General features: G+C 36.9%; 1 protein-coding gene across 2 annotated transcripts in view; it reads right to left on the reverse strand.

The window, feature by feature from the left end:
* Positions 1-1,274: 1,274 nt before the first annotated feature.
* The window catches only part of LOC127627210 (phosphatidylinositol 3,4,5-trisphosphate 3-phosphatase and dual-specificity protein phosphatase PTEN), a 33,776-nt gene continuing 8,331 nt past the window's right edge, over positions 1,275-26,719 (reverse strand). The window contains exons 2-10 of one of the 2 annotated variants that reach the window (XM_052103500.1): positions 24,172-24,256; positions 21,183-21,227; positions 20,821-20,864; positions 20,464-20,702; positions 20,238-20,379; positions 7,929-7,997; positions 7,387-7,553; positions 6,613-6,834; positions 1,275-4,913 (exon numbers count right to left, since the gene is read on the reverse strand). In XM_052103500.1, coding sequence (XP_051959460.1) covers positions 4,737-4,913; positions 6,613-6,834; positions 7,387-7,553; positions 7,929-7,997; positions 20,238-20,379; positions 20,464-20,702; positions 20,821-20,864; positions 21,183-21,227; positions 24,172-24,256 — 1,190 coding nt within the window. In that variant the 3' untranslated portion in view covers positions 1,275-4,736. The remainder of the gene's footprint in view (positions 4,914-6,612; positions 6,835-7,386; positions 7,554-7,928; positions 7,998-20,237; positions 20,380-20,463; positions 20,703-20,820; positions 20,865-21,182; positions 21,228-24,171; positions 24,257-26,719) is intronic. The other variant, XM_052103501.1, reaches the window with a different exon arrangement.

A 26,719-nucleotide genomic window follows, 5' to 3' on the forward strand; every position in this document is an offset into this window, starting at 1 on the left:
ATTGCAAGCAATTATTCATCCTAAGTTTAACAACATCTGCAGTATAGGACAGTGGCTAGAGTAGTAAAGATGCTAGGACAAAAGAGATCGACAAGGACTTTTTTCATTAAGTACAGTGGTAAGTGCAATTAGTGTGGGTTGGTTAAGTGCTTGCGGAACAGAAATGTATGAAGCCAATTGTTGGAGGGTTTAAGTGCAGAAATGGGAAGCTTGTAATTTTAGAAATACACTTACATTAATTCTTCTGTTAAAACATGTATTATTTGAGCTGGAAATTTTTAAAGTTTGTTGACATTACATTGAAACATGTTTTGAAACAGTGAGTATTTTAATGTTTAGGAATTGGCCCCATTGACTTCCATTGTAAGTAACTCAATGTAACCAGAGAGTATTTAGAAGAGACTGGCCACTTCTATTTAAATGAATGTGAGAAATTGGAACGGATGTAGAAAGGAAGTCCCGTCTTACAGGTAAAAGAGCCAATCACCTTTTATATACAGACATCACCTGTCAATCAACTCGAGAATGTACATGCACATTAGCTATACAAGCTGGGATTCATTTTTTTTTTTTTTTTGCGTAATAAGCAGCACAAATTGTGATTCCAGTTCAGTGGTGTCAGATTTTACTGCTGGTTCTTTGATCATAACGTTAACCAGCTGTTTTGGCAATTTCTGTCTTTCCCCATTCAAGTAGATATAGGAGCTGCACTTTCATGACTGGAAATAGCTTCCCGAGAGCGTTCCAAAGATGGCTGCCAGTTGACTTGCTCTAATGATTTTTCTTTAAAAACAAAAATCTGGGTTACTGCAAAGGAGGGGCAAGACAAAATACATTTGTGGTACTCAATAGTATGCCACAAATGCTATCAATTGAGCTCAACTTGTATTAAACTTGGAATATGCCTTTAAAGGGCTCACCCAAGTGTTAAACATTTCAAAAGTCAACATTTACTCACCCTTGTGTTGTTCAAACCTGGTCATCATTTACTGTCTTCCATGGAATAAAAAAGACATTTTGAATTGTTCAATCTGCTCTTTTAGTATATCATGAAAATGAATGGTGAATGAAGCTAACATACATCCTAACATCGTTTGTGTTCCACAAGAGAATGTCATAGATTTAAAATGATAGAATTTCCACTGTTAGGTAAACTATCCCTTTATTATACAATACTCCTGATGTTTTTCTTAAAGTTAACTTTCAAACCAGTGCTATATGCAACTTCATCGGTGATTCAAATGCATTAACATCAAAAGCACTCGGTCAATAAAAACAACAAACAAACAAGAATGACTATTGGATTTATGTGAAGTTTATAACACTAAGATAAAGGGCAGTTTACACATACAATTACAAACAAACATGTGATTTGTATGAGCAACATGATTACCTGTACAATATTTCATACATGGTTGGATTGTGTATTCTCAGTGCATAGGCATTACACACAGAGCAACTGTTGCACAGCACAATAGTATCTGAACAGACTGAAACGGAGTAAGGCTGTTTTCTTAAAGACTGAAAATATACAGAGTTTACATGAATATGTAAAACAAAAAATAAAACACTGAGGGGGATGGCAAGGAGAATGCTTTCAAATGGAGCATGGCCAAAGTCCAAAGGGCCCTCTGCTGCAGGTGTAGCTGGACGATTTAGTGCACAGTACCACCCCATCCATCCATCCATCCACATACGTAACAATGTTCAGTTTTTAAAGCAAGCACTTTTCAACTGTAAACAAGAGGCACTTTGTGGCAACCACAGGCATCAAAACAACATATTGCACAAATCAGCAATGAGTGATATGAAATATATACACTGGCACCTTCGAAGACCTTTATTTTTCATTAAAACTGAACATTTATTTTTGTTGCTGCCTGTGAGCTCCACACACACATGCCACGTAAAGGATGTCTAAGGTTTTGCATGTTAGGGTACTGTGCCTTATTGTAGAAATGAAGTTTGGGGGGGGGGAGCTTGTGTGACAGAGATAGCCTGAGGATTAAAGGGATAGTTTCTCCAATAAACTATGACTTTCTTCCGTGGAACACAAAAGTAGATGTTAGCCTCGTCACAATTTAATTTAATAAAAGTAAATGGTAACTGAGGGTAACATTCTGCCTAACATCTATTTTTGTGGTCCCCGGAAAAGAGAAAGTAATATGGGTTGGAACAACATGTGGCGAGTAGTTGTTGTCAGAATTTTCATATTAAGGTCAACTATCCCTTTAATGCATATTTGTCCCATGATGCCCTTGGGTGTAGACAATAAACTGCTAAACATTCAAAAGATGTCAACACGATTGTAGGAGGACTATAGGATAAAAATACCTGCAGAGGGTCTTTTCCAGAATATGAATGAATACTTTCATAAATAGATGCTTAAAAAAAACACATTTTCAGTCAATAATAACAGATTTGATTATATGGGGATGCACAGTGATAATGTATACGGAGCCTTTTCGTTCCATCTCCATTTTCCTATATTTGATTGCTGCAAAGCATTTCCAGAGAAAATCTGACAAAAAAAAATAAAATACTGTGGACCACTGACTGAAACCCTGCAAAGACCTGTAACAGTGCAAATGTCTAGACTCTAGTACAATATGTTGTTGTGTAATAGTAGCTTTAAATAAGCCAGTGCTTGGGCAGAATGGTAGGTATCAAAGCAGTAGAAGAGTAAGCATTGTCAACTTCAAGTAAGGCAAAGAATACCTCCCGTGGACCCCGCCGCTACCTCTCAAAACAAATAAAATAATCAAGCTTAATTTTTGGCAGGTTTTCAGTGATGTGATAAAATGTAAACAAAAAGAGAATCCTTGATATTTAATTTTTTTTCCTGGATTGGTTAGTGTACAATCACATGAAGGAAGGCCAAATTTCCTCCTCATGTCTGGGAAACGTATTCTTTCTCTAAGGAAGGTGAGATGTACGGCATGTGCATTGGGCTGGTGTGAAGAATGAAGCCTGAACATTAACAGTACAAGAAAGGCAGCTTACTCACTACCATTAGTGAAGATTCTTGCCCAAGATACTGAGAAAGTTTTTTTTTTTTTTGGTCTGGCCTCATCGGCCAGGTGTTAAAAAAGATTTGGCATGCTTGAAAGAAACTTATACACTCAAATATTCTCATATACAGGGCTTTTATATTTTTGAAGCAAGCGCAAGACTTTCTGTAAAATCTGTAGCTGCACTATGCTCATTCCAAAGGAAATGAGGCCTGTTTGAGAAAAAAATAAAAAGACATGAACTCTAGCTAGCTAGTCAGGGACACCAAATCTTTGGAGAATACCGGTTATGCAGTTTGCACCATGAGATTTGCAGATTCTTTGCTCCGAAAATGACTGTGCATTGCAAGTTTGGCAGTTTGTAAGCACCATTGCTGGATAAATAAATGATCCAGATTTCATTAGATCATGCACAATAAGGCTACAAACATGTTACAAAGATCTGATGTCTGACACAGTCAAGGTTGGAAGTGAGAACTGTTGAAAGACAAATCGAAACTTGCATTCAAGGTTGATACATTCAGAGAAGGGCTTCACCATGTTCACATGCCATGGAAGATGTGGTTCACCACTGAACCATTTTGTATGATGTATATTAGAGCTGGCTCATTCATGTCAAGTTGTTTTTGAGATTTGCATGTTTTTAATTGTTTTAGTGAACGGTGGCCACGCAGAGCCCAAACACAAGTTTGATCCATAATCCAACATACTGAAGAACATTCACTTTCTCATTAACCGTTAAGAACCTAACCTCAAGAATTGGAACAAAACAACACTAACAAAAAGATCCTGCTTTTAAGTTTGAAAGAGGAACTTGTGAATTATAAAATGAAGTGCCACTGAAGGAATGTTTGTAGATTAAAATCCAATCTTCATGACTTCCTCCAAAATACAATCAAATCTTAAATGACTTTCGAAACCTCTTTTAGAAAAACATTTTACAACATTTATTTGACAACATGGAAACAAATTCCAATAACATGCACACCTTCCATGAACTATAGTGTTTACATTATTGCAACACTGGGTTCCCTGTTGTTTATGTCTGCATTAAAAAAACTAAAATAAAAAACAGAAAAGTCAAGGATGATACATGGTGGTGCCATTTGTTGTGTTTTCTGCCCTGATGTCATGTAGCTTATAACAATCGTTACCTCTGCAAATGTAGTAGTAGTAGTAGTAATAATAACGATGAAAGCAGACAAAAAAAAATGGTGAGACTCAAGTTTCCATTGCACAACAGAGCCCAGCTGACATGTGGCAGCCTTCCAACAGCACGAGACGTGTTGCACAGTAGGGTGGACAGGAGGTTTGGGGCACAAGAGAAGAACAGATATGGGGGCATGACTGCTGATTAAAGCACTGGCCTTGGTTTTTAACAGGTAATGGAGCAGCAAATTTAGATCTCAGAATTTCTCCCATAAACAATCTCCCATTCCGAGGTTTCCTTTTGTGTTACGGCATAAAAGTGTATTTACAGAAAAGCTAAAGAGGCTTTCTTCCATGGAATATCAGTGTTGATAACTTATGGAGATGGGCAAATGAATAAAAATACAAATATTGGTCAGCAATTTTGGCCCTAAAACCAATGACAAGTGTCCTACTTCTGTTTGGAAAAAAAAATAAAAATAAAAAAAAAAGCTACTTGCTTTCAGTTCATATTCAAGTTTTCTCCTTTATACAACTCTATTATGCATGGATATTTTTTCTTCCCATAAAAATATTTTAAACTTTTGTGATCTGTTCATCGTCGAACTGTTCATTTTCAGGATCTGAGTCTGTTGTATCCGAGTATCTATAATGATCTGGTTCATTATCGCTTACATCCGGGGTTACAGATGTAGAAGTGCTGGCCTCCGAGTTAGATGGTTCCTCTATTGTTTTCGTAAAGTACATCTTTACCTGGAAAAAAGGAACATTTCTATCTATTCAATATTTATCAAACATTTCATTATATTATATGCTCCTTTAAAAGAATAGTTCACCCAAAAAAGAACATTCTGCCATAAATATACTGAACCTCTTGTCATTCAAACCCTTTATGATTTTCTTTCTCATGCAGAACACATAGGCTACATTTACACTGCACAGGTCCAATCTTTAGACCATATCAGACTTTTTTGTCCCACCTATTTACATTCACTTAACACATAACCCACTATGTTAAAATTTTTTACCCGCCAAGATGCACTAAACTGTCCTTCAGGACTATTTAGCATTGTTAGAATTATGAACGACATGAAACTTGCTGACTCCCTCCAACGATTAATGCAAGAATTCAAATGCATGCATTCATTAACATTACCTAATATGAAGTGGACAAAACAACAGATAAAGCTTGTATATCCACATTGCTTCAATGCGTAGGATCAAAAAATGTAATTCAAGAGAAGGCTCGTACGAAAAAAACATTCAGAAATTTATTAAGAGGCTAAAAAGTGCAAAATGTGTGCTTGACATTTCACACCTCCAGAACAACCTTATGTATGCATAGCTATAAATGAAAATAATTTTTCAGTGGATATTAATGATGGAAATATGAGAATCAGAATTTTTATTGTTCTCCCTTTTTCTCCCCAATTTGGAATGCCCAGTTCCCAATGTGCTCTAACTCCTCGTGGTGGTGCAGTGACTTGCCTCAATCCGGGTGGCGGTGAACAAATCTCAGTTGCCTTCGTGTCGGAGACGTCAATCCGCGCATCTTATCAGGTGGCTTGTTGAGCGCGTTACCACGGAGACATAGGACGTGTGGAGGCCCACGCTATTCTGTGCAGCATCCACGCACAACTTACCACGCGCCCCCACCGAGAGTGAACCACATTATTGCTACCTAGTGACTCTACCCTCCCTAGCAACTGGGCCAATTTGGTTGCTTAGGAGACCTGGCTGGAGTCACACAGCACACACTGGATTCGAACTCACGACCCAGGGGTGGTAGTCAGTGTCTTTAATCTCTGAGCTGCCCAGGACACCGAGAATCAGATTATTAGATGTCCTGATATCGAATATGTATCTGATTTAGAACCACATTAGGAAGTTGCAAATCAAATGCCAAAAAACCCAATCTCATAAGTGTTTTTGCAGTTTACGATTAAAAAAAATACTACTACTAATAATAATAATAGTACCAATAATTTGGAATTGGTTGACAGTGTAAATGCAGCCAAAAGGAAAACTTCAAACATCAAGACTTTGACTGAAAAATTACTTACATTTTGGGATGTTTTTTTTTAACAAAACCTATTGTATGCCTCTAGAATATTTAAATATGATATACAAGCCACATAGACTAATTTTATAACACTTTTGGGTGCATTTTTTAGTTAGTTTTGAAGTCTCTATGAATTACTAATTACACCGAAAACAAACCGTCATATTCATGAAACATTCTCCTTTTGTGTTCGGCACAAAGAAAGTCATACGGTTTGGAAAATCATGAGGTTGAGTTAACAATGAGAATTTTCATTTTTTGGTGAGCCATCTCTTTAATTGCATTTTATTACACTTCATTATTCAAACTTTTGATGAGGACACCAGTACCATTTTGCAAAAATACTTGAATAGCATCTGGAAGGCTGTGCAGGACCAGTGCTTAACGCACCTTGAAATTTGGAGAGAAGTATCTGTTGGCTTTGTCTTTATTGGCTTTATCCAAGTCGTTCTTGGTTAAAGTGAGGATTAGATAATCCTTGTCATTCTCTCCCCGTTCTGTTGTTTTGATGCCATCCAGTTCCTTCACTAAACCTCCATTTTCCACCTTCTCTGAGCTCTCCTCTGGTCCAGGGATGAAGAAGGTGTTCACCCAAAAGTGAAACATCTTATCCTGTTTCATGCAAAAAAAAAGAAAAGAAAAAAAAAAAGAAAATAGCTTAATTTTATCTACCATTGCAATTTAACATTATGGCATTAAGATACACATGCGATTTAAATTGTATTTTAACCTGGAAAAAACTGAAAGCTTTAGGATTTGTATGTTATTATGTGAAATTAAGAAATGTTAAAATTTCTGCACTATTTCTAGGTCACTAATCAGATTGTTGACATCAACCCTGTTAACACATTTGCTGGGATAACATGAATCATAGGTTTTGCACTTGTCCAGTCCACGCCAGAGCGCATCCTCTCATTAAATCAAGAGGACAAATCAAATACTAAGAATGTTTATTTTTCAAGTCTACATTTCACTTAAATTGTTCTGCCTGTAAATCTGTGCAATTTGTTATAAAAAATAAATAATTAAATATATAAATATTGAAATTCATAAAATGTCAAATTGAAGAATTTTCACAACTGGATACACAGTGTTCTCTTAAAGAAATGCAATTTCACAAACATCTGTAGTAGTGCCTTGAGCTATTTGGGAACTACCACATACCTTCTTCAACATCTTGTTCTGCTTGTGGAAAAACTCCACCTTGATGTCTCCACACACAGGCAGCGGTTGTGGAAACTCAAAGTACATGTACTTCTCCTCTCGCCTTGTGTGTGCTGGGTTGGAGGTGTGGATTTTCACCTTCAGCTGGTACACCACAAACTGAGGATCTGTAAAGTGAAAACATGCCATTTTTATTCCAACTCTGTGTGTACATTTTCATTTTACAGAAATGTTGAGCTTATGCATATTTGTAAACATAAAATAGAAGAGAAGCATAGAGGAAAACAACAGGACAGAAACAGCACCACTGCCAGAAATATTTCTACAGATAAGACAAAATAACATTGGCATGCTAACGGCCCTATTCTGAGAACACCTGCCCTAGACCATGCTTCCTATCTGCATCAGATACAGGGGCATTTTAAAATACCACCCAAGTTTGGGGGTTTTGCTTGTAATGTAACAAAAACATTGTAAACAGCAACACTGCCTAGGCTAACAGAGCTGAAAATGACAAACATATTAGAAAAATCTGTTGTTACCCCAATGCCAATTGGTTTTTCTGAACCCATGTGGAATCTGCTCACTCTTGCTTTTTACAGTAGTATCCCCTTGGAGAGAAAGAAGGAGATTAAAAACTGCCCAATGGCCTGGTCAGTGCAAGAGAGAGAGGGCACTATGGGAGGGGGAGAAATGTTTAAACAGATCTAAAACACTATGCACATGCATGCAGAACCTTCTGCAATTCAAGAGACTGCATGACTGAAATATTAATGTCCAGCAAAGACTCTATGGAGAAAACAGTAACTCAAAGTGCAACACCATTTGCAAAGCCCTTTAGCCATGAGGTATGCTCTATTATAAAAACAAAAAGAAAAACAGAATAAACATTACAAAGAGATACATGTACAAATATCTAAAACCTAATGGACACTTAAGTTCAGATTTCTCTGGAGAGATAATTCCGTTTAGAGTCACGTTCAAGAACCATTAACGAAAAACAAAGTCATGCAAATTATACAATAATGATATATAAAAAACAAACAAAAAAAAAAAAAACACATTGACTAAACTAAAAATATGTGGAACACAAAAAGAGATGTTAGGCAGAATGAAAATCGCTATTCACTATTCACTTTCATTGTATGAAAAAAGGTTGCAAATGAAAGTGAATTGTGACTGACTTCAGTGTTGTAGTCAAGACGCCTAAACGGAGTGTATCGAGACCAAGACAAGACCAAGACTTTGAGACAAAGTCAAGACCGAGAACAAGACCAGACCAGTGCGAGTCCCACACTGCATGACACACTTCCGATAAATATGTAGAAAATGCAAACCATAGGCACTCCTCAAATTGATCTGAAAGATCCTCATTCCCATAAAAACACCCACAGAAAACAAATGAAGATTCCTCTTCATTCACCTCTTTTATTACCGTGTGTGTGTGTGTGTGTGTGTGTGTGTGTGTGTGTATCAGGGTACCACGAGAAATGTCTTCATAAAATAATCAAAAGTCATTGCAGAGGTGAATTTTGTGTGTGTGAATTGCCCTTGTTTTCTATGAGTAAACAAATACAAACACTAAGGAGCCGAAATCAACTTAACTATCTTTAGTCAACACTCCTTTTCCAAGTTTTACCATCCACCTAAAACAATAAAAATGTTGTGCAAGCATCGCATCAGGTTTTCTGGAAAACTCTTTCTCTATAAACCATCATTAAGTACAGAATAGATCAAACATTTATTCAATCCTTAAGTCTTCACATTTCTCTGTCATTTCTTCAACAATACAGTAACTTTAAGAGTTGAACGGAAAGCAGCAAGAGGCAGATTGCTAACATTAGCTAGCTAGCTTTGCTAGCATCACTTACACTTAGCTTATCTTTCTAAAAGTTTACTTTATAGGTCCCAGCCGTCTCGGTAAGCATTGCATTGCATAATTTACATACTGCAGTGTCTTCTTTTGGATACTTTTTGCAGATGAACTCTGTGGTTTAGGTCAGTGTTTCCCAACCTTTTTTCTGCCACAGCACACTTTTTATGATTAAAAAAATGCCATGGCATACCAATATCCCTCTTAACCATCGTCGACAGTTTTTCTTTTCAAGAACGTGTCCATTTCTGTCTTAGTAGTGTACACTTGTAATGTTTAAAATTTGGCTATGCAAAAAACATAAGTAACATACACACTATATAATGAGGTCACAGATCCCCAGAGCGCTAATTGGATAATGAAAAACCAACAAATTTGTCTCTTTTCCAATTTGTAGATTTGTTCTTGCAAATTAATTATTGCAAAGGCACAGCAAATAAATTTTTTATAATTTATTTACAGTATTTTCCAGAAATAAAGTTACATCTGACTATAAGTCGCATAGGGTCAAAATCGTGATGTTGATAGAGAGAAAAAAATTTTTTGTACATTCACTTGAATCGTTTAAAGGAGGAGGTCTGAAATGAAATCCTTAAATTCTGTTTGGATGAAGAAAGAAACTGAGGGTAAATTATCAGAATTTTCATTTTTGGGTGAAATATTCCTTTAAAAGTGTCAAATTAGAAATGAGTCAAGTTATTGCTTGCATTTGAAACAGGAGGTTTTACATTCAATCACAGTAATGATGTTAACAAATGAATTAGACAATGCACAGGCAATTAATGATGTCCCCACAGTTGTCTTGAAATAAAATCCTGTGTCCTCTTTGCCTGAGACCAAGACAAGACAGAGTAAAAATGCGGTCGATTCAGAGACGAGACCATCTTGACCTGATAGAGACCGGTCTCGAGACCAAGACCAATCTCGAGTACTGTAACACTGGCTGTCATTCCCTAACATTCTGCCTAACATCTCCTTTAGTCTTCCATGGATGAGGGAAAATTATATGGGTTTGGAACAACGAAGGTGAGTAAATGATAACAGAATATTCATCTCTTAAAGTATTATGAATGATCCTATCCTGGAGCCGAGTGAAAATATGCAACTGCTGACCAAGTATAGCAGGCTCGGTCAGTGACACCAAGAATAGGGCCATGAGTAGGTAGTCACAGACAATGAGATATGTACAGTATGCAGTTCTACAGAGCCATGGGACAAATTTCCACTCCAGATAAACAGTCGGCCCTATTGAGGAAGAGCAGCCTGGAAAATCCTCACACATATCCTGCCACTTTTTTTATAGAACATTCTTTGAAGATAACTTGGCCAAATCTGAAGGGCCAGAGACTAAATCACATAGTCCTGGAAGCACATTCTGCTCTTAAGGTCTATCTAAAGGCTAGACATTCTGGTTAATGTCTAAGTGTGCAGAAAAGGACAAAGCACAATAATTTGTAGTGCAGAATTGAAAGCAGGTGCAGCCAAAAGGGAAAGGCAGTAAGTGAAAGGCGGAGAGTCTCTGAGCAGCGGCGAATGCTTTGTGCTGTTATGGTGGAGAAGAGTGGGCGTGAGAGATTTAATCTCCAGTTACCTTCAGCTGAATGACAGAGGCCCAGTTTACACCTGGTTTTAGCATCCGTTTCAAGTGATCTGATCACAAGTGGAAAGCACCAAATACAGGTGTAAATGGGGTCCAAAACAATTTGCGATCCAAACATTCAAACCCCCATTGGAGTTAGTCAGAAACACATGTGAACACATTGTTTTTGTAGTGTAAACACCAATGCATTCCAGGCAACATCAAAAGGACCACCTACTGGCCTAGCAACTATCCATTGAGCTTTAACAACTTTGAGAACTTTGATTAAAAAAGAAACAAAATATCAATCCGAAAGATAAATGCAAAGCTGATTCATATCATCTTTTCTTCAACATCGGACAATTTCATGTGACAGAGATTGATTTATATATCAAAATATAATTAAATAATAATAAAAACGCAGATTTTAAACCTTTATCTTGTTATATGAAGGTCATATTAAAACTGGGTAATAAAATTATTATTTATTTTTTAAAATTATCTTTATAATTTTTGGTACTTTTTAAATATCTTTTACACATTGTCCCAGACTTTCACAATTTAACAATAAAAATCCATTATACAAATTCTAATTATTACTTGTTTACAAACATGATAATCTACATTTGTGATAAAACAATTTGTGGCATAACTTGATCACACCAAACAATTTTACTTCTTTTTTGTAAATCTTTTTTTCTTTATTTAACCAAGTCAACAAAAGTGTCAGTGAAGAGCATGCTTGAGATGAAATAAGAGACAAGTGGAGTTTGAAGAAAAATCTAGGTAAATATCACTAATTGGGCATCAAATTCAAAATGTACTTTTGCCAAATTATGCAAAGTGTGAATATATTATTAATTGTGTACCTGAGATACATAAAATGGTAGCTATTAAATACATTTTAGCAAGACAAAGCTGGCCCATTTATTAAAAAAATGTTAAAGGAATAAAACCCAAAAATGAAAATTCTCTGGTGATTTACTGACCCTCATGTCATCCCAGATGTGTATGACTTGATTTCTTTTGCAGAACACAAATGAAGAGTTTTAGAAAAATATCTCAGCTCTGTATCTTCAGAAGTGATATGATAGATGTGGGTGAGAAACAGATCCATATTACTACATGGAATTTTTACTCTAATCATAATTTCTAGAATTTCTTTTGAGCTTGGCATAGTGTGCTACTGGGTGAGATCTTTTAGCCAACTTCAAACTGCTTAAGTTCTATTTAGGTGTTGATTTTATTGAACAGGACTGGCAGTAATCAGGCCTGGGTGTGTCTAGTCCAGCTGAACTCCATTATGAATGCAGTTTCTTAAGATTTGGGCAAATACTTTTTCCACACAGGCTCAGTTGGTATTGAATAACTTATTTTCAGCCACAACATTAAAACCACCTGCCAATATTGTGTAGGTCCCCTTCGTGCTACCAAAACAGCTGAAATCTGCATCTCAGAATAACATTCTGAGATGCTACTCTTCTCACCACAATTTTACAGACGGTTATCGGAGTTACCACAGACTCTGTCATTTCGAAACAGTCTGATTAAACTCTGTTGACCTCTCTCATCAACAAGTAATTTCTATCCACAGAACTGCCACTCACTGGATGTTTTTTGTTTTTGGCACCATTGTGTAAATTCTCGAGACCGTTGTGTGTGAAAATCCCAGGAGATCAGCAGTTACAGAATTACTCAAACCAGCCAATCTAGCACCAACAATCATCCATGCAATTATCTAATCAGACAATCGTGTGGCAGTAGTGCATAAAATCATGCAGATATGGGTCAGGAGCTTTAGTTAATGTTCACATCAACCATCTGAATGGGGATCTCATTTATTTGGACTGTGGCATGATTGTTGGTGCCAGTTTGGCTGGTTTTGAGTATTTCTTTATCAGATGAGCAACCCAGCCTGTTCTATGGAATTTATCAAGTAAAAGTTACTTAACATTAAACATTAAAACAGTCAGGACATGGTTGAAAATAAGTAACAGGTAGGCTAAGCCAAATCTATAAGAGAAAAAAAGAATGCACTGAAAAGTTGTGCGTATTTCACAATGTGCAGTTGTGTATTAGTCACTGATCTAATATGACAGCTGTTCAGTAAAGAACGTTAACCAATAACAGTTATGATGTATAAAAAAAGAAATAAAAAAAAAAAAGCCATAGGATAGAAAACATAGGCCTGTGATGTAGCCTACAATAAACCTAATGTATTCAAAACATGATGTGCACACAGAATAAAAGATAGTTTAACCCAGTAAGCATTCAGCATTCATATAAAATAAAGTAATTTTCTAGGCTACTTAAAAGCATATATTTTTTGATGAGCAAAATTAACACGTCGACATTGTCCAGTGAAAGACGGGACGTGACTCGCCAAAGGCGGCAATCCTGTGCTTGAAAAAGCTTGCACAGCAGAAAAATAACATACGAGCATGCACAGCTGTAAAGACTCAAATGTGAAAACATCCATAGGGACTTTCAAACATTTGGAAATCTGCTTCCAGCACCACAACCGAAGTGATTTCATAACTACTTTGCTGAGTTTGCTTGTCTAGCAATAGGACATTTCCCTGCGCACGCCACGAGTGAGAGGGAAGAAGCACGCTCAGCCTGAGGTGAAATGAAACTTTGTTTCATATCTGTTCCAGATATCCTCTTTTTAAAATAATATTTTGTATTATTAATTTCATTTAAAATATGTAACATCAATATGACAGTAATTTAAGTGCAGTCTCTGTAAAAATCTAAAGCCAAATGTAAATGTGTAAAAATTATGATCAGTTTAATGGGGGAAATATTAACTGACTAGTAATTTGTGTCGACTAACAGAATCAGAACAGTTTAGTCGACTAGTCTCGCAAATCCCTAAAACAAATCAATATAATCCACTCAGCACTGTTATAGCATTTGTTTATTGCTAAGAACATATCTGGCCATTAACAAATGTGCATTAAATTATAAAGTCAAAAAAATTTAGACAGTTTACATTCTCAAATCAAATGTAAAAACAGGAAGAGAAACGCTTCAAAAGATGGTTCAATGCAGGGGCGGCTAGGAAGAAAATTCGGAACCACAACAGCCAGAGTGGTTCAAACAGAAGTGGAAGTGGTTCGACCAAATGGACACCATCTATGGTAATGGGAGAGAGAGTGCCCTGGACTAGGCCATGGCGTTATTGGAGTCCACGATGGAGGATGGTACGTTTTGTTAACTCTATATTCTGCTTGAAAGCTTCACTTTATTTGGTTGACCAGGTTTCTAAAACAACCAGGGCAATTTAACTGTTACACTTGTGTAAAATCACCATGCAACAACTGCTTTACAATGAGCACAATGCACAATGAGCTAGTAGCTAACAGCTAGTGGTCGTGTTATCATTTATGGTCAGTAATTTTTGTGTCGCATTTAAGATGAAGTCACGTGTTAGAGGAGGCACAACTATGACGATCAGCCTATAATCCCACCCACGTTGAGGTGGCACTAAACAGCAGTGGAAAAGCAAGCTCAGAAAAGTAATGCGAGCAGAGTCGAACTGTAACGTGCAGTGGAAACGTGCCATTGGTGTTGCGCGCAGTACCTATACCAGTGCAATAGTCAACTACCACAGACTCAAGCTTTATAATACCTATGGTGCCAGATTGTATTTCATTAAATAAAGTTGAATGTACATACCTAATATTTATCAGGGTTCCAGACTGTGACTAAAACGGTCGTAAATGCGACCAAAAATAATTGATTGCGACAATAATTAAAAATATAGTCAACGTTGGCGACAGTCGGGTTGTGTGCGTTTATGTTTTTTTGTCAGACATCATCTTGTGAGTTATTCAATAAATATTTAGAGCGCACACCACCAGTGTGTCTCGAGCTGCTTTTCACCTGTTCTGTTCCTGTTGAGCTCGCTGCACTGAACAACAAACCCAGCACAAGACAATCATGAACAAATGACTCTTTTGAACCTGATCTATTTCATGAATCACCCCAAAATACATAAGGGTTTGAAATCAGGAACTCAGGTTAGCAGTTTGAATCAGATTCATTTTCTCAGCTCACAACTTAGAGTGCAGACTATTTCAAAATAAGAGTCTCATGTGTATTTCGGTAGAGATGCACCGATTGCAATTTTCTTGGCCGATTCCGATTTTTTGCAAGTGTGACCTGCCGATACCGATTTTTTCAGATTCCGATTTTCTTTCTAAGAACTATTATTGACCGCATATACAAACAAAACCTACTTTTCTTAAATGCAACATTTTATTTTCATAATAAAATAAATGATTAAACATTACAATTTCCCCCAAACTGCACTAAGTTACAGGATCTTCTCTCACTTAAACAACTCTCAAAATAAAGTGCTCTGTGACTGGAAAGAGGTAGAAATAACAATTAACTGCAAATGTGTTGCTTTACATAACAGATGTCATTTTCCAATATTTTTATAAATGGACCTTTTTCTCTTTATTACTCGTCTAACAAAACAATTCCAAAGATCTGAAAAACCGAAGTGTCCAATGCGCTCAACTTACGTTAAATGTCCAAATATCAGCTGTAAAACTGATTGCTGCTTCGGGAACGGCTTTTAACCATACCTGTCAACACTCCAGTTTTTCCCGGGAGTCTCCCGTTTTGTTATTTCTCCCAAAAAAACTCCCATAATTTGTATGGCCCAAACCACGTTATATGAATAATCACATCAATATATTATTCCAAGGTTGTCCAGTTGCCAGATCTTGTATGAAACGCATCCTACTCACACAATCAACACATCATACAAATGTACAACTCATTTGTGACCTCAACCTGGCAACCAAAAGCCATTTGCGCTGTTGATATCTGCGCAGGCAGTAGACGCGGGATGTTAAATCAAGCATCACTGGTAGATGGGAGGAGAAGAATCAGCTGGTGCTCCAGTGAAAAAAACAAAATATACATGTACATTTAACAACAGCTGGATGGAAGAATTTAATTTCATATCCCAAAGCCATATCGACAATGCCCACGCCTTTTGAAACGTGTGTCGCACTGATTTTAATATCGGACACGATGGGAAAAATTACGTTACTCAGCACAATAAATCACAATGGCACAATTTGTATAGTATTTAGCCTGCCTCTGCCATCCAGCACCCCACTTCCCCTCTCCAGGATTTGTGTACCCAAATGTTGACAGATAACAGGCTGCGTGTGTGACATGACACAAGATTAAACAACTTGGGCAACGCAATGTCGGAAAATAACCACCTACTCTGTATCGAGGAAATGTATCAGATTTCTGAACCCTCTGTCCTCAACTATGGAGAACAGCTGGTCATCCAGGGCCATGAATTCCATAATTTTCCTCATAATTGTTTTGGTCTTTTCGGCTGCTGACTTGTGACTGTCTCTGAGCTCTGGCTAGCTTTAGCCGCTTTTACTTTTTAGCTTCCTTTTTAAAATGGGCATTTTCAGCTGGGTGATGGTGTTTTAAATGTCTAATTAGGTTTGTTGATCCAAAAGTTATTGTGGTGGTTCCCCTACAGTTTACTTTGGCCTTACAATTATTACACATTTCGAACTTTATGTATTCTTCACTCACAGTGAAGATCTTCCACGCCAATGACATGTTTACATGCGGCTGTGACGTTATTGCCTGCGCCGCTGGCAACAAAACGGACCGGCTTGGAATCGGAAAGACGTGAGGCTGAACGGCCGGTCACCGGTCCGGCCGAGCATGCGGAAAATCGGCTAATTTCGGTCCCTGGCCAGTCGATCTATATTTCGGGCTTCTTTATAATTAAAAGTCCCATATTGTGTGCCAGTTTTTTTTTCTTCTTCTGGTAATTATTGATTGGGATTGAGATCAAGCTTTTGACACTTAGGGCAATCGAGGGACTTGTATACAGCTGGGTGCAAACATTCATTGATGCTCAAGATGTTAACACACAACAATATGATTACTATAATTTATGTAAATATCTATAATGTAGATTGTGAAGAGCAGTATTAAATAAAAAAACATCTTTTATCTCTTATATTTCTTTAAATTATGAAAGGGGTTTGAACATTTATGAGACTAAATGGAATGCAAACTTATCTTCTCAACTATATATATTGTTTATTAAACCACCGATTAATGGGTTATCTCGTTTTTTCCCCCTCCCCTTTTCTCCCCAATTTGGCATGCCCATTGCACTCTTAAGTCGTCGTGGTGGTGCAGTGACTTGCCTCAATCCGTATGGTGGAGGACAAATCTCAGTTGCCTCCGTGTCTGAGACAGACAATCCGCGCATCTTATCACGTGGCTTGTTGAGTGCATTACCACTGAGAACTAGCGCATGTGGATGCTCGCGCTATTCTCCGCGGAATCCATGCACAACTCATCACATGCCCCACTGAGAGCAAGAACCACATTATAGTGACCAAGAGTAGGTGAACCCAACGTGACTCTACCCTCCACAGCAACCGGGGCAAACAGTGCACCCTGGATTCGAACTTGTGACTCCAGGAATGGTAGTCAGCGTCTTTACTTGCTGAGCTACCCAGGCCCCCTTTCTATATTGTTTCTGTGAACCTCAATCTAAATCGAGCAATTCTGTGATTTGGCAACTAAAAACAGCCATTTGGCTCCTTAATGTTTCAATTTAGGTTGGCCCCTTTTTTTTGTCTGGAGCCCTGGCTTATGCAGCGAGACATAGTCAACACACAACTGTCAAAGACCTCCATCTCAGGGGGCCGTTCACTCTGAATGAGTCCATCATTTTCTATGTACGCATGCGCTAGACAGACGTCTTTGACCGTTGCGCTGTGTCTCACGTTTGTTTTCATCGTCACATGAAGAAATAATGCATTTTTTCAGACACTTTGTAAATTTAAAAGGAAATTCAGCATTTAAAGCATGTCGTGAGACACCCATGTTCTGTTAATTCATTGCATTGTGTCTGTTTTAGTACAAGAATGTAAGTCATTGTCAGTGATTGGCACATCCAATATTCGAATGCTCATTTTTATGCTGCCTTTGTGCTTTTTGGACATTAAAGTTCTGGTCACCATTGACTGGCATTGTATGGACCAACAGAGCTGAAACATACATATAAAAATCTTTGTTGATGTTCAGCTGAAGAAAGAAAGTCATACACACATGAGGGTGAGTAAATGATGAGAGAATTAACATTTTTGGGTGAACAATCCCTTTAAAAATGTGAAATCTATTAAACATTACAAAATTTGAGATGTGGTTGAAATTACACTGTGATGTGAATTTCCATGGCTTTCATCAGAAATGAAAGAAAAATGACAAATCTCCAGTGATGCATGTGCATACACTGTTGGATATTTTTAGTAGTCAAATAAAAAAAACAAGTGAGAAAGTAAAAAATATTGTAATAGACTTTACTTTAAGTTCACAGTGCTAAAAAAGCCCAAAGTTGAAGAAACACCCACATATGCACAATGCCTTGTTTATACTTTTGCCTGGCACTGTGCCGCAGACTTCGTGCACACCTAAAATTCTAGAGGCATTTATATTTGACACACCCGCAGTTATACTATTTTGTGAAATGACAGGGGGCAGCCCAGAGAAAATATCATCAGCAGAAGTAGTAGAAGCTTGCACAGTGAGAACGGAAGAATTGGCTTGCCAGAACAATGTCAGATCACAACGACCATTACAAGAATATCTTTGTAATAAAATAGTCAAACTTCAATCTGGTTTTGTTTTTATTTGATATTAAGGCACCGAACAAACACTTGTACCATGCCATAAAAATGCTAATAGAATATTTATTGACCTTATACTCCTATAAATGTATACAAGCATATAGATATGCTACAGTGTTAAACATTTTCACGCAAACTATATGTGATCAAGAGAGTGTGGCCGGGCAATAAGGATTGATGCCTGACACCGAGTTACCCCAATCAGCCGGGAGAGAGATATGTGACAAGGAGAGTGTGGCTGGGCTGTAAGCATGGACGCATGGCCACGCCCACCTCGTCACACTATAGAAACCCATTTAAATCTAAAGAGCAATGCTATAGTCTCTGCGACATTCTATGTGTAAAAGGCACCGCTACTATATTGAATGCTTAAATTAGCATTGAAGTGCTTGCACTCATATGACAATACTCTTTTAGATGTGCAAACTAAAACATGCAGTTTAGTGACCGAGACAACTCATTGAGTCTTGTTCATAAAAAATGAGTATTAAAATGTTTGTGTAAATGCATTCTTATGTCAATTGTTTTTTTCCAAACAAACCATACAAAAGAATTTAACTCTAGCAATGCTCAATACATTGAAGGCATCGTTCCTATATTTTATGCTTACAATGTACATTTAAATGCTTACATTAATATAAACTCATAGAAATGCTAACATACAGTGAGGAGCAGTAAATTTGCCTAATTCAGTAAATGCATGCTTATGTAAATTGTCTCATATTAATAAATCATAATTTTCACAAATATTGTTTTACAAATCACTTGCACACAATTTTGTTCTGCTCATGTTTCATGAATAATATAATAATATCATATAAATAACTGGTGTTATTTTTTATTCCCTTAATATTTTTTGGCAATGAAAAAGTCTTAAGAACCTTTATAATGAAAAAGCAATAAACTTCTATTTCTATTTATGAAAGATTCTTTATTCATAAGATAAAATGGTCAGAAAATAAACCTAATTTTAATGTATTTCTGATAGAACTGTAATGTTATTATAAGTTGGTAAAGCTAGGTAAAAATTATACAGCAAAAAGATGTTAAAATGTTTGATTTATCTAACTTGGATAAATTATCTTTTTCTTTTGAAACCCCTCTTATTTATTACTATTATTATTGTGTTTTTGTTTGTTGTTGTTGTTGGTTTGTGTATGTTTGCACTGTATCTGAACATGTTTAACAAAATAGCCAACGCTGCCTCACACAAGTCGTTAATTTTTTTAATGCGGCACTGCACACTGTTCACGTGAAATGAGGGCTTGCCGCGCCGACGCTCACTTCAGCCAATGCTGAGATGACGTAATTTTTGTCGCTCGCAACCTCCCAACAAGTGCCTGTTTCTTGTATAAACCAGGCTTAAGACTTCAAAGAACTTCTTCAGTTTGCCTGACTTCAACATGCAGTGAAACGGATCATGAATTTAACAGAGGATTTTGACAGTAACAATGGACATTCCACTTGATCATGTTTGTGGTGAAATACAAATTTGAAAGTACATTAGAAAGCAACAGTGTGACCTTTTTTGCGCTGGATCAATGTAGTAATGCACTGGCATAGTGAATGACATATCTCCTCAAAAAACCACCCCAAGTGGTCATAAGAGACCACTGTTGCCAATCACCCAAGAAGGATGCTAATACAAAGTGTAAACAGGGCCAGAGAGAGAGAGAGAGAGAGCGAGAACACTTACTGCAGGTCCCTCCACTGAACATAGGCACAGTCTCAAACACCATCTTGTGAAAGAGCAAGGCCACAGGTTTGTACTCCAGCTTATTCTTCAGAAGGTAGTTATAGTAGAACACATATCGCCTCTGACTGGGAATAGTCACTCCCTATAAAATGATAAACATTTATTTTTCATTATTTATTTTGCAAAAACAAAAGGGAACACATACACAAAGAGAAATGCCCTTTACCTTCTTGTCTCTAGTTCTAACTTCACCATAGAAGTCCAGAGCCTCTTGTGCTTTTTTGAATTTGCCTCGGTGTAACAAGTACGCACAAATCATGACACCCGTACGTCCCTTTCCAGCTTTACAGTGAATGGCAGCCACATGATTGTCATTGTCACTGAGCCACTTATCCAAATCTTCACAGAAAGGTTTGATAAGCTCTAGCTGAGGAGGATTATGATCTTCAAATGGATACTGTGCAACTGCAAGAGACAAACACAGAGTTCATTGAGATCCTCATTATTATTCCCATGCAAAATGTAACATCACATTTCAGAGCAATCTGTAAAGATTGTGATTTCTGAAATCCAAGAATCTTACCTCTGCAATTAAATTTGGCAGCATCATAATGTCTTTCTGCACATCTAATCAAAGAAAAACAAAAAAGATGGGAAATTGTAAGTACTGAATTTCAAAATTATGGTTTTCTGCTTAAGAACTTTGCACAAATGCCAGAACCAACAGAACATCGAGCTAAATAACAGACCTATGTGCAATTTTAACACAATGCATTCCATTTAAAATCGTTTTGTTGATTTCTTTTTTTTATCTTGAATGGAAAATTATTGCAGCTTTCTGTTTTTTTAACAGCAAATTGGAGCAAATGATCTCATGGCAAAAACATTAAACAGCCATTCACAAAATAGGACAGACATTACACAACACATTTAAAATAAACTTACAGATTATATATCTTGTAATGATTTTTATGCTTTGAATCCAGGAACCTACGGAAAGAGGACAACAGTTATTTTTCCGAGAAACACAGTTCTGTTGTCAGTTAAATTGTTGGGTGATTTTCACAAAATCTTTCATGAAAATGTCCTGGTCCTATTTTGCTGCAAAATCAAAAGAATAAGAGTGATATTTTGCATATAGAAAATGAAGCCTATTTTTTGTCCATTAATATTTTTTAGATTGTGAATATTTTTCATGAAAGTTACCCCACAAATCTCATTACCACAATGTGAAAAAATGTGGTCAACATTCTCAATCCATAAAACATAAATATATATATATATATATATATATATATATATATATATATATATATATATATATATATATATATATTAAATAATAAAATCTTTATTAGAGCTGTCATGAACGTGTTAACGCAAGCAATTGATTAAAGTTTAAAGCATTCATTTTCTTTTATTATGATTAATGCATTTACCGTTAATACAGCATAAACCAGCACTGGTTGGAAGGGTGAAAAATGCTTCACACTACACAGCACATACAGCCTGGATCAGAAATAAACACCCGCCAATTGCCAAATGAGGGTAAATTTCCATTTGGCTGGTGAATTTTGCGGTGTCATACGCCACTCTGACATTTTTTTTCTTTCTATCAGTTTGTGTCAGGTTATACATAATGTAAAATGTTCCAGTTTTGTCCTCAAGGGGGCTCTGTAGGCCTGCAGCCAGTAAGGTTGCAGGTGTTTACATCGAACAGCTCTCATTAGCTAGTCCCACTGCTCATCTCAAGTCTCAGATAGCATTAGGGATATCGCACTCATATACTATACTTGTACTCGTAAAAATACCATCTGAAGTACAATGTCATTCGGTAAACATTCAGCGCATAGCGCTAATTCACTTCATACAGACTTCAATCAAGGATGCATTGCTTAAGTGTTTATAAGTAGCACCCTACTGAAATCTGTTTTATTCTTTACCAAATCATCTTTTCCTTTTTGTTATTATTATTTTCCAGAACTCCATGTTTTATGTGTCAATAATAATCAATTCATTCGATAAAACTTTTAACAAGTGAAAATGGTACTTTTCAACATTGCATTTTTTTTTGCCAAAATGTATTCAACAGCTTTCTTGCTTGTGACATATTGCTTTATTATTATTATCACCGTCATCATTACAGTGAATATTTTATTACAATGTGTTTTTTGCCTGAAGCTTCACTTTCCAGATAAACAGTTCGCGACAGGAGCAGTGTGATCATTGAAGACTTTTAAGTAAAGTCTGAAATCTCATTTCTTTACATTGACCTTTGAGTCTGACAAATAACATGTACGACACAGTTTTGGACTGTTTATAGTTTGTGTTTTAGATTACTGGTTTTTGTGTATGTGGCAATTTTGAAATGTTATGATTTAAATTGTATTACTGTGAAGCACTTTGGTCAACTGTTGTTTTAATTGCTATATATAAATAAAGTTTGAGTTGAGATTAAAGCACAAATGCTGTGATTTTATTTTATATAAATATATAGTTTACATGTGCTGCGTCGTTCACAGTAGATTAATACTCTGCTCTGTCATCTGATACGATTCGTGACTGATTCTCAATATCTGTGGAGTTTCCAGTGTATGAGCGATCAGATTATTAAAAGAATGCATCTCTTTCACAGTAAGAATGCAGCCTTTAGCAGTTTAATTAAATCACACTAGGACAATGTCACGATTTTAATTAGATTAACTGTCCATTTCAGTGAAAGGAGTACATGCTCAAAATGACCCCAATCAGAGAAGAAGTCGTGTCATTCATACTGCGTTCTGGTATCAGATTGAGTCGGTGCTTGGTACTACCGGTAGTGCAGAAACACTGGTATTATTACATCAGATAGGGAAGTATCGGTACTCTACACTTTTATTTTTATAGTATCAGGACATACCTATTTGGCAGTAAATCTATGGGCCGGCTCTTTTTAGTGAAAAAAAGACTTCAGTTGGAGCAGAATTAATTAATTGACTTACTTCAAATAAACCAAGAACTATTACTATGTTATGTGTACTTATGAGACTCGTGAGAGTTACTTACAGTTCCTTCATATGACAATGTGTATTTTAAAATACAAATGTAGTTTTGCTGTCAGTGAATAATCTGAAAAGTCATTCTAAATGGGCTATCTGGCAATTAAATACTTCATAAAAAATAAAACAATACAATTATTTAAAAAAGCAGTTCACTTATAAACATGCTTACAGTATTACATGTCTGATGGCTGTAAAATCCACTTGTCAAATGCAATGAAGCTGGCGCTGACCCTCTGACGCAAATTAAGAACGCGGCTTCACAACTGCTGTAACAAAATCTCCACAGTCTACTGGCAGATTGATATTTTGGAGGATGACAGTTTAATGATTTAATGCCAATTGCAAAGAATATGCAACCTATGCGGAGACTACTTGTAATTAGTCAACCTCTCAGTTAGACTTTGAATTGGTGCTATTTTAGTGCATTTCTCTTTATACTGTAAAATGCTTTAAAATTTTAACAGACCATTATACTATAATTTTATATATTGTTTTGTTTTCTTCCAAATATGGGAATAAATGCATTTTGACAGAAAAAAAATGTATATAGTTTAAAATTTTAATCATTACACTTTTAAAATCACCATTAATCACGATTAACTACAAAAACCGTAAATGTTTACATCACCGTTTCCTGCTGAGCGCATTTACATTTGCTATTCCAGCTAACGTTTACGAGCCTCGGGGCTCAAGCCTTGGTAAGATTGTGCATTAATACGGCCCTGGGCCTTGTGCAACATTGCTGTAAATATCACAGCAGCTACCTCTGCACCACAAAAAAGTTTCAAAGGTGGAGACTCACAAACAAGGAAAGGTTATACTGACCAAATCTCCTGGTACAATATGCTAAAAGTGCTACTGTCTTTTTTTCATGTTTAAAAGGGAATACTTACCGCACTACCTCATCTATATTGTTTCTGTAGACACCCTCAAGTCTTTCAGCAGGAAAGCCCATAGCAATTATATTGGGATAAATATCTGGACAGCAGAGTTAAGGAAATCTAGAGATGCCTTCCGAGGGAAACTGATAGTGACATGATGAAAAAGGGAGAAAATTGTACTGATAGTTATAAAACTTTAGCCTTTGCAAAACACTGTGGTGAAGCTGACACACACAGAGCAGTGAAATTAAGGAATAGCTCACCCAAAAATGAAAATTCTGTCATCTTTAACCCTAATGTTGTTGAAAATCCATTTTCTATCTTTAATGAAACAAAAAACGAAATGTAAGGCAGAATGTTAGCCTCACTTTCATCGCATCTTTTTGCCATACAGCAAATGTGGATGGTGACTGAGACTGTCAGTCCCTAACATTCTGCCTAACATCACCTTTTGTGCTCAACCGAAGAAAGCCATTTTAATTTTTACCAACCTGAGGGCAAGTAAAGGATGACAGAATTTTTGAGTGAACTATCCCTTTAAACAACAAGGAGCAGAAATTAAGAAACATAAGTTCGGCTGAAAACTTCAGCATTTCCACCACCGAAGCATTTTACTTTTAGTTGTGCAATGAGAGCTCAGATAACAGGATCTGGGGTAATATAGAACAGATGGCCCTCGCTGTAACCGACCAATGCATAGACCTCTAACCCAGAGGGCCACACAGGGGCACTAAATAAATCACACTGTGCCCCAGCCTGGAATCACCTTCCTTCCTCACCATAACCAGTGACATGAGAGTGCGTCACACCTTGAGCCTGACATACACATGCAGCTCTTCATTATCAAAGACCACAGCAAATCGGTAGAGATACTTCAATGCTGCACTACTAAAAATATCATCGTTTTCACACCCTCATATTGTTCCAAACCCAAATGACTCTTTCTTCTACCAAAAGCCTGTCAACATTCACTTTCATTGTATCATTACAAAGTGTACTCATGCATTCAACAGAAGAAAGTAAGTCGTAGAGTGAGTAAATGACAGTTTTTCCATTTTTGGGTAAACTGTCCCTTCATAACATAAATTTGTTCATAAATATTATTAAGTGACTTTCATCAATGAATGCGGTCACAAAGATATTGTTGTTAAATCAGCATGGATTCGGTCACCATGACCTTTCAGGGTTTTTCCTGCATTAAAATCTTTTTCCGGCTGCCACTAAAGTTAAATTTTGGTCTGCCAAAGCAAATTTGATGATATTCTTCTACCTTTCAGAACTCTATAAGCAGTAAATATGCTTCTCACGTGGACCGCAAATGCGCATTGGGGGATTAATTGGGTGATCACGCGAAACACCACAAGACTTTACTTACGCCAACGCTCTGCTCTATCCTAACCCACACAGGTGCACACGTCAACTAGGCTTCCCTCGATATACAAGCTTCAATGACTGGACAATGCAGCACGGATCACATGCACAATGAATTCATACATCAGGGTTTCCCGCAGAAAACGTGTTAGTTAAGGTGATGGGGGGGGGGGGTGGTGGTGGTGACGGGGGCGGGGGGTGTATTTGGAATTGCATAACTCCTGACACAAATTAAGACAAATACTGAAACTTGAGTCATATCTTTTTAATGATGTATTAGTTTGTCAAGGTAATAACATTACTTCTAATAGTCCGTCAAAATGTGCAAAGCTTATTACAATCACTGCTTATGGCAGAGCTGACACCTAGCATCGCTACAGGCTACCTCCTTGGTTTAGAAAAAAACATTTCAAGGGCCCTTCGGTAATTGCACTCTTTTAAGAGTGGACCATTTATGCATATTTTCATGCAGGCTGTCAGACTGTTCCCCTGCAGTCTGTTCCGCAAGTCTGTCTTGATCTATACATGGAAAGTGAATGAAGCCTGCATTAGTAACAGTTAATTTTGTTATGGTATGAACTTAATCCTAGTAAAGGCAAAAAATATACAATACCTTTGTAACGAAATCCAAGGCTTTTAAGGCCTTAATTTGAGATTATTTTTCAATGCTTTTAAGATCCTGTGGGTACCCTGGTTAATGTGTTTTGTCCCCTCACAATGACAGTAAATTAATTATTAGGCTACATTACATCAGTCACGTCACATAGTGGTCTATTTTCAGTTCAAAATGGCGAAAATAGACAAAAGTTTATTAATTTGCCTGATTATTTTTGTGATTCGTTTAACATTTATGACCTAAAAAAACTGTCACATAGCAAATGTTTAGTTTACCAACTTACATCTTATCTCGCACTTGACCGACCGTAAACCGCAACGCGTCGAGTCGCTCTGCTAAAATTCGCGCTGTGAACAAAGCCCGCCTACTTTGATTTGATTGGTCATCTCAAATATTCTGACATTGACGAGCAGTGACAGACCAATGAGGCTCAGATGAACACACACACACACACACACACACACACACACACACACACACACACACGCTCGCTGCTGGAAGAACGCGCTGATAACAAGACTGAAGCGAACACGAAGGCTTATCACATATTTAAAGATGGAAAGGGAGAAAACA

Source organism: Xyrauchen texanus, chromosome 33 (genome assembly GCF_025860055.1).
Source record: "Xyrauchen texanus isolate HMW12.3.18 chromosome 33, RBS_HiC_50CHRs, whole genome shotgun sequence".
In the NCBI taxonomy this organism is placed as follows: Eukaryota; Metazoa; Chordata; class Actinopteri; order Cypriniformes; family Catostomidae; genus Xyrauchen; species Xyrauchen texanus.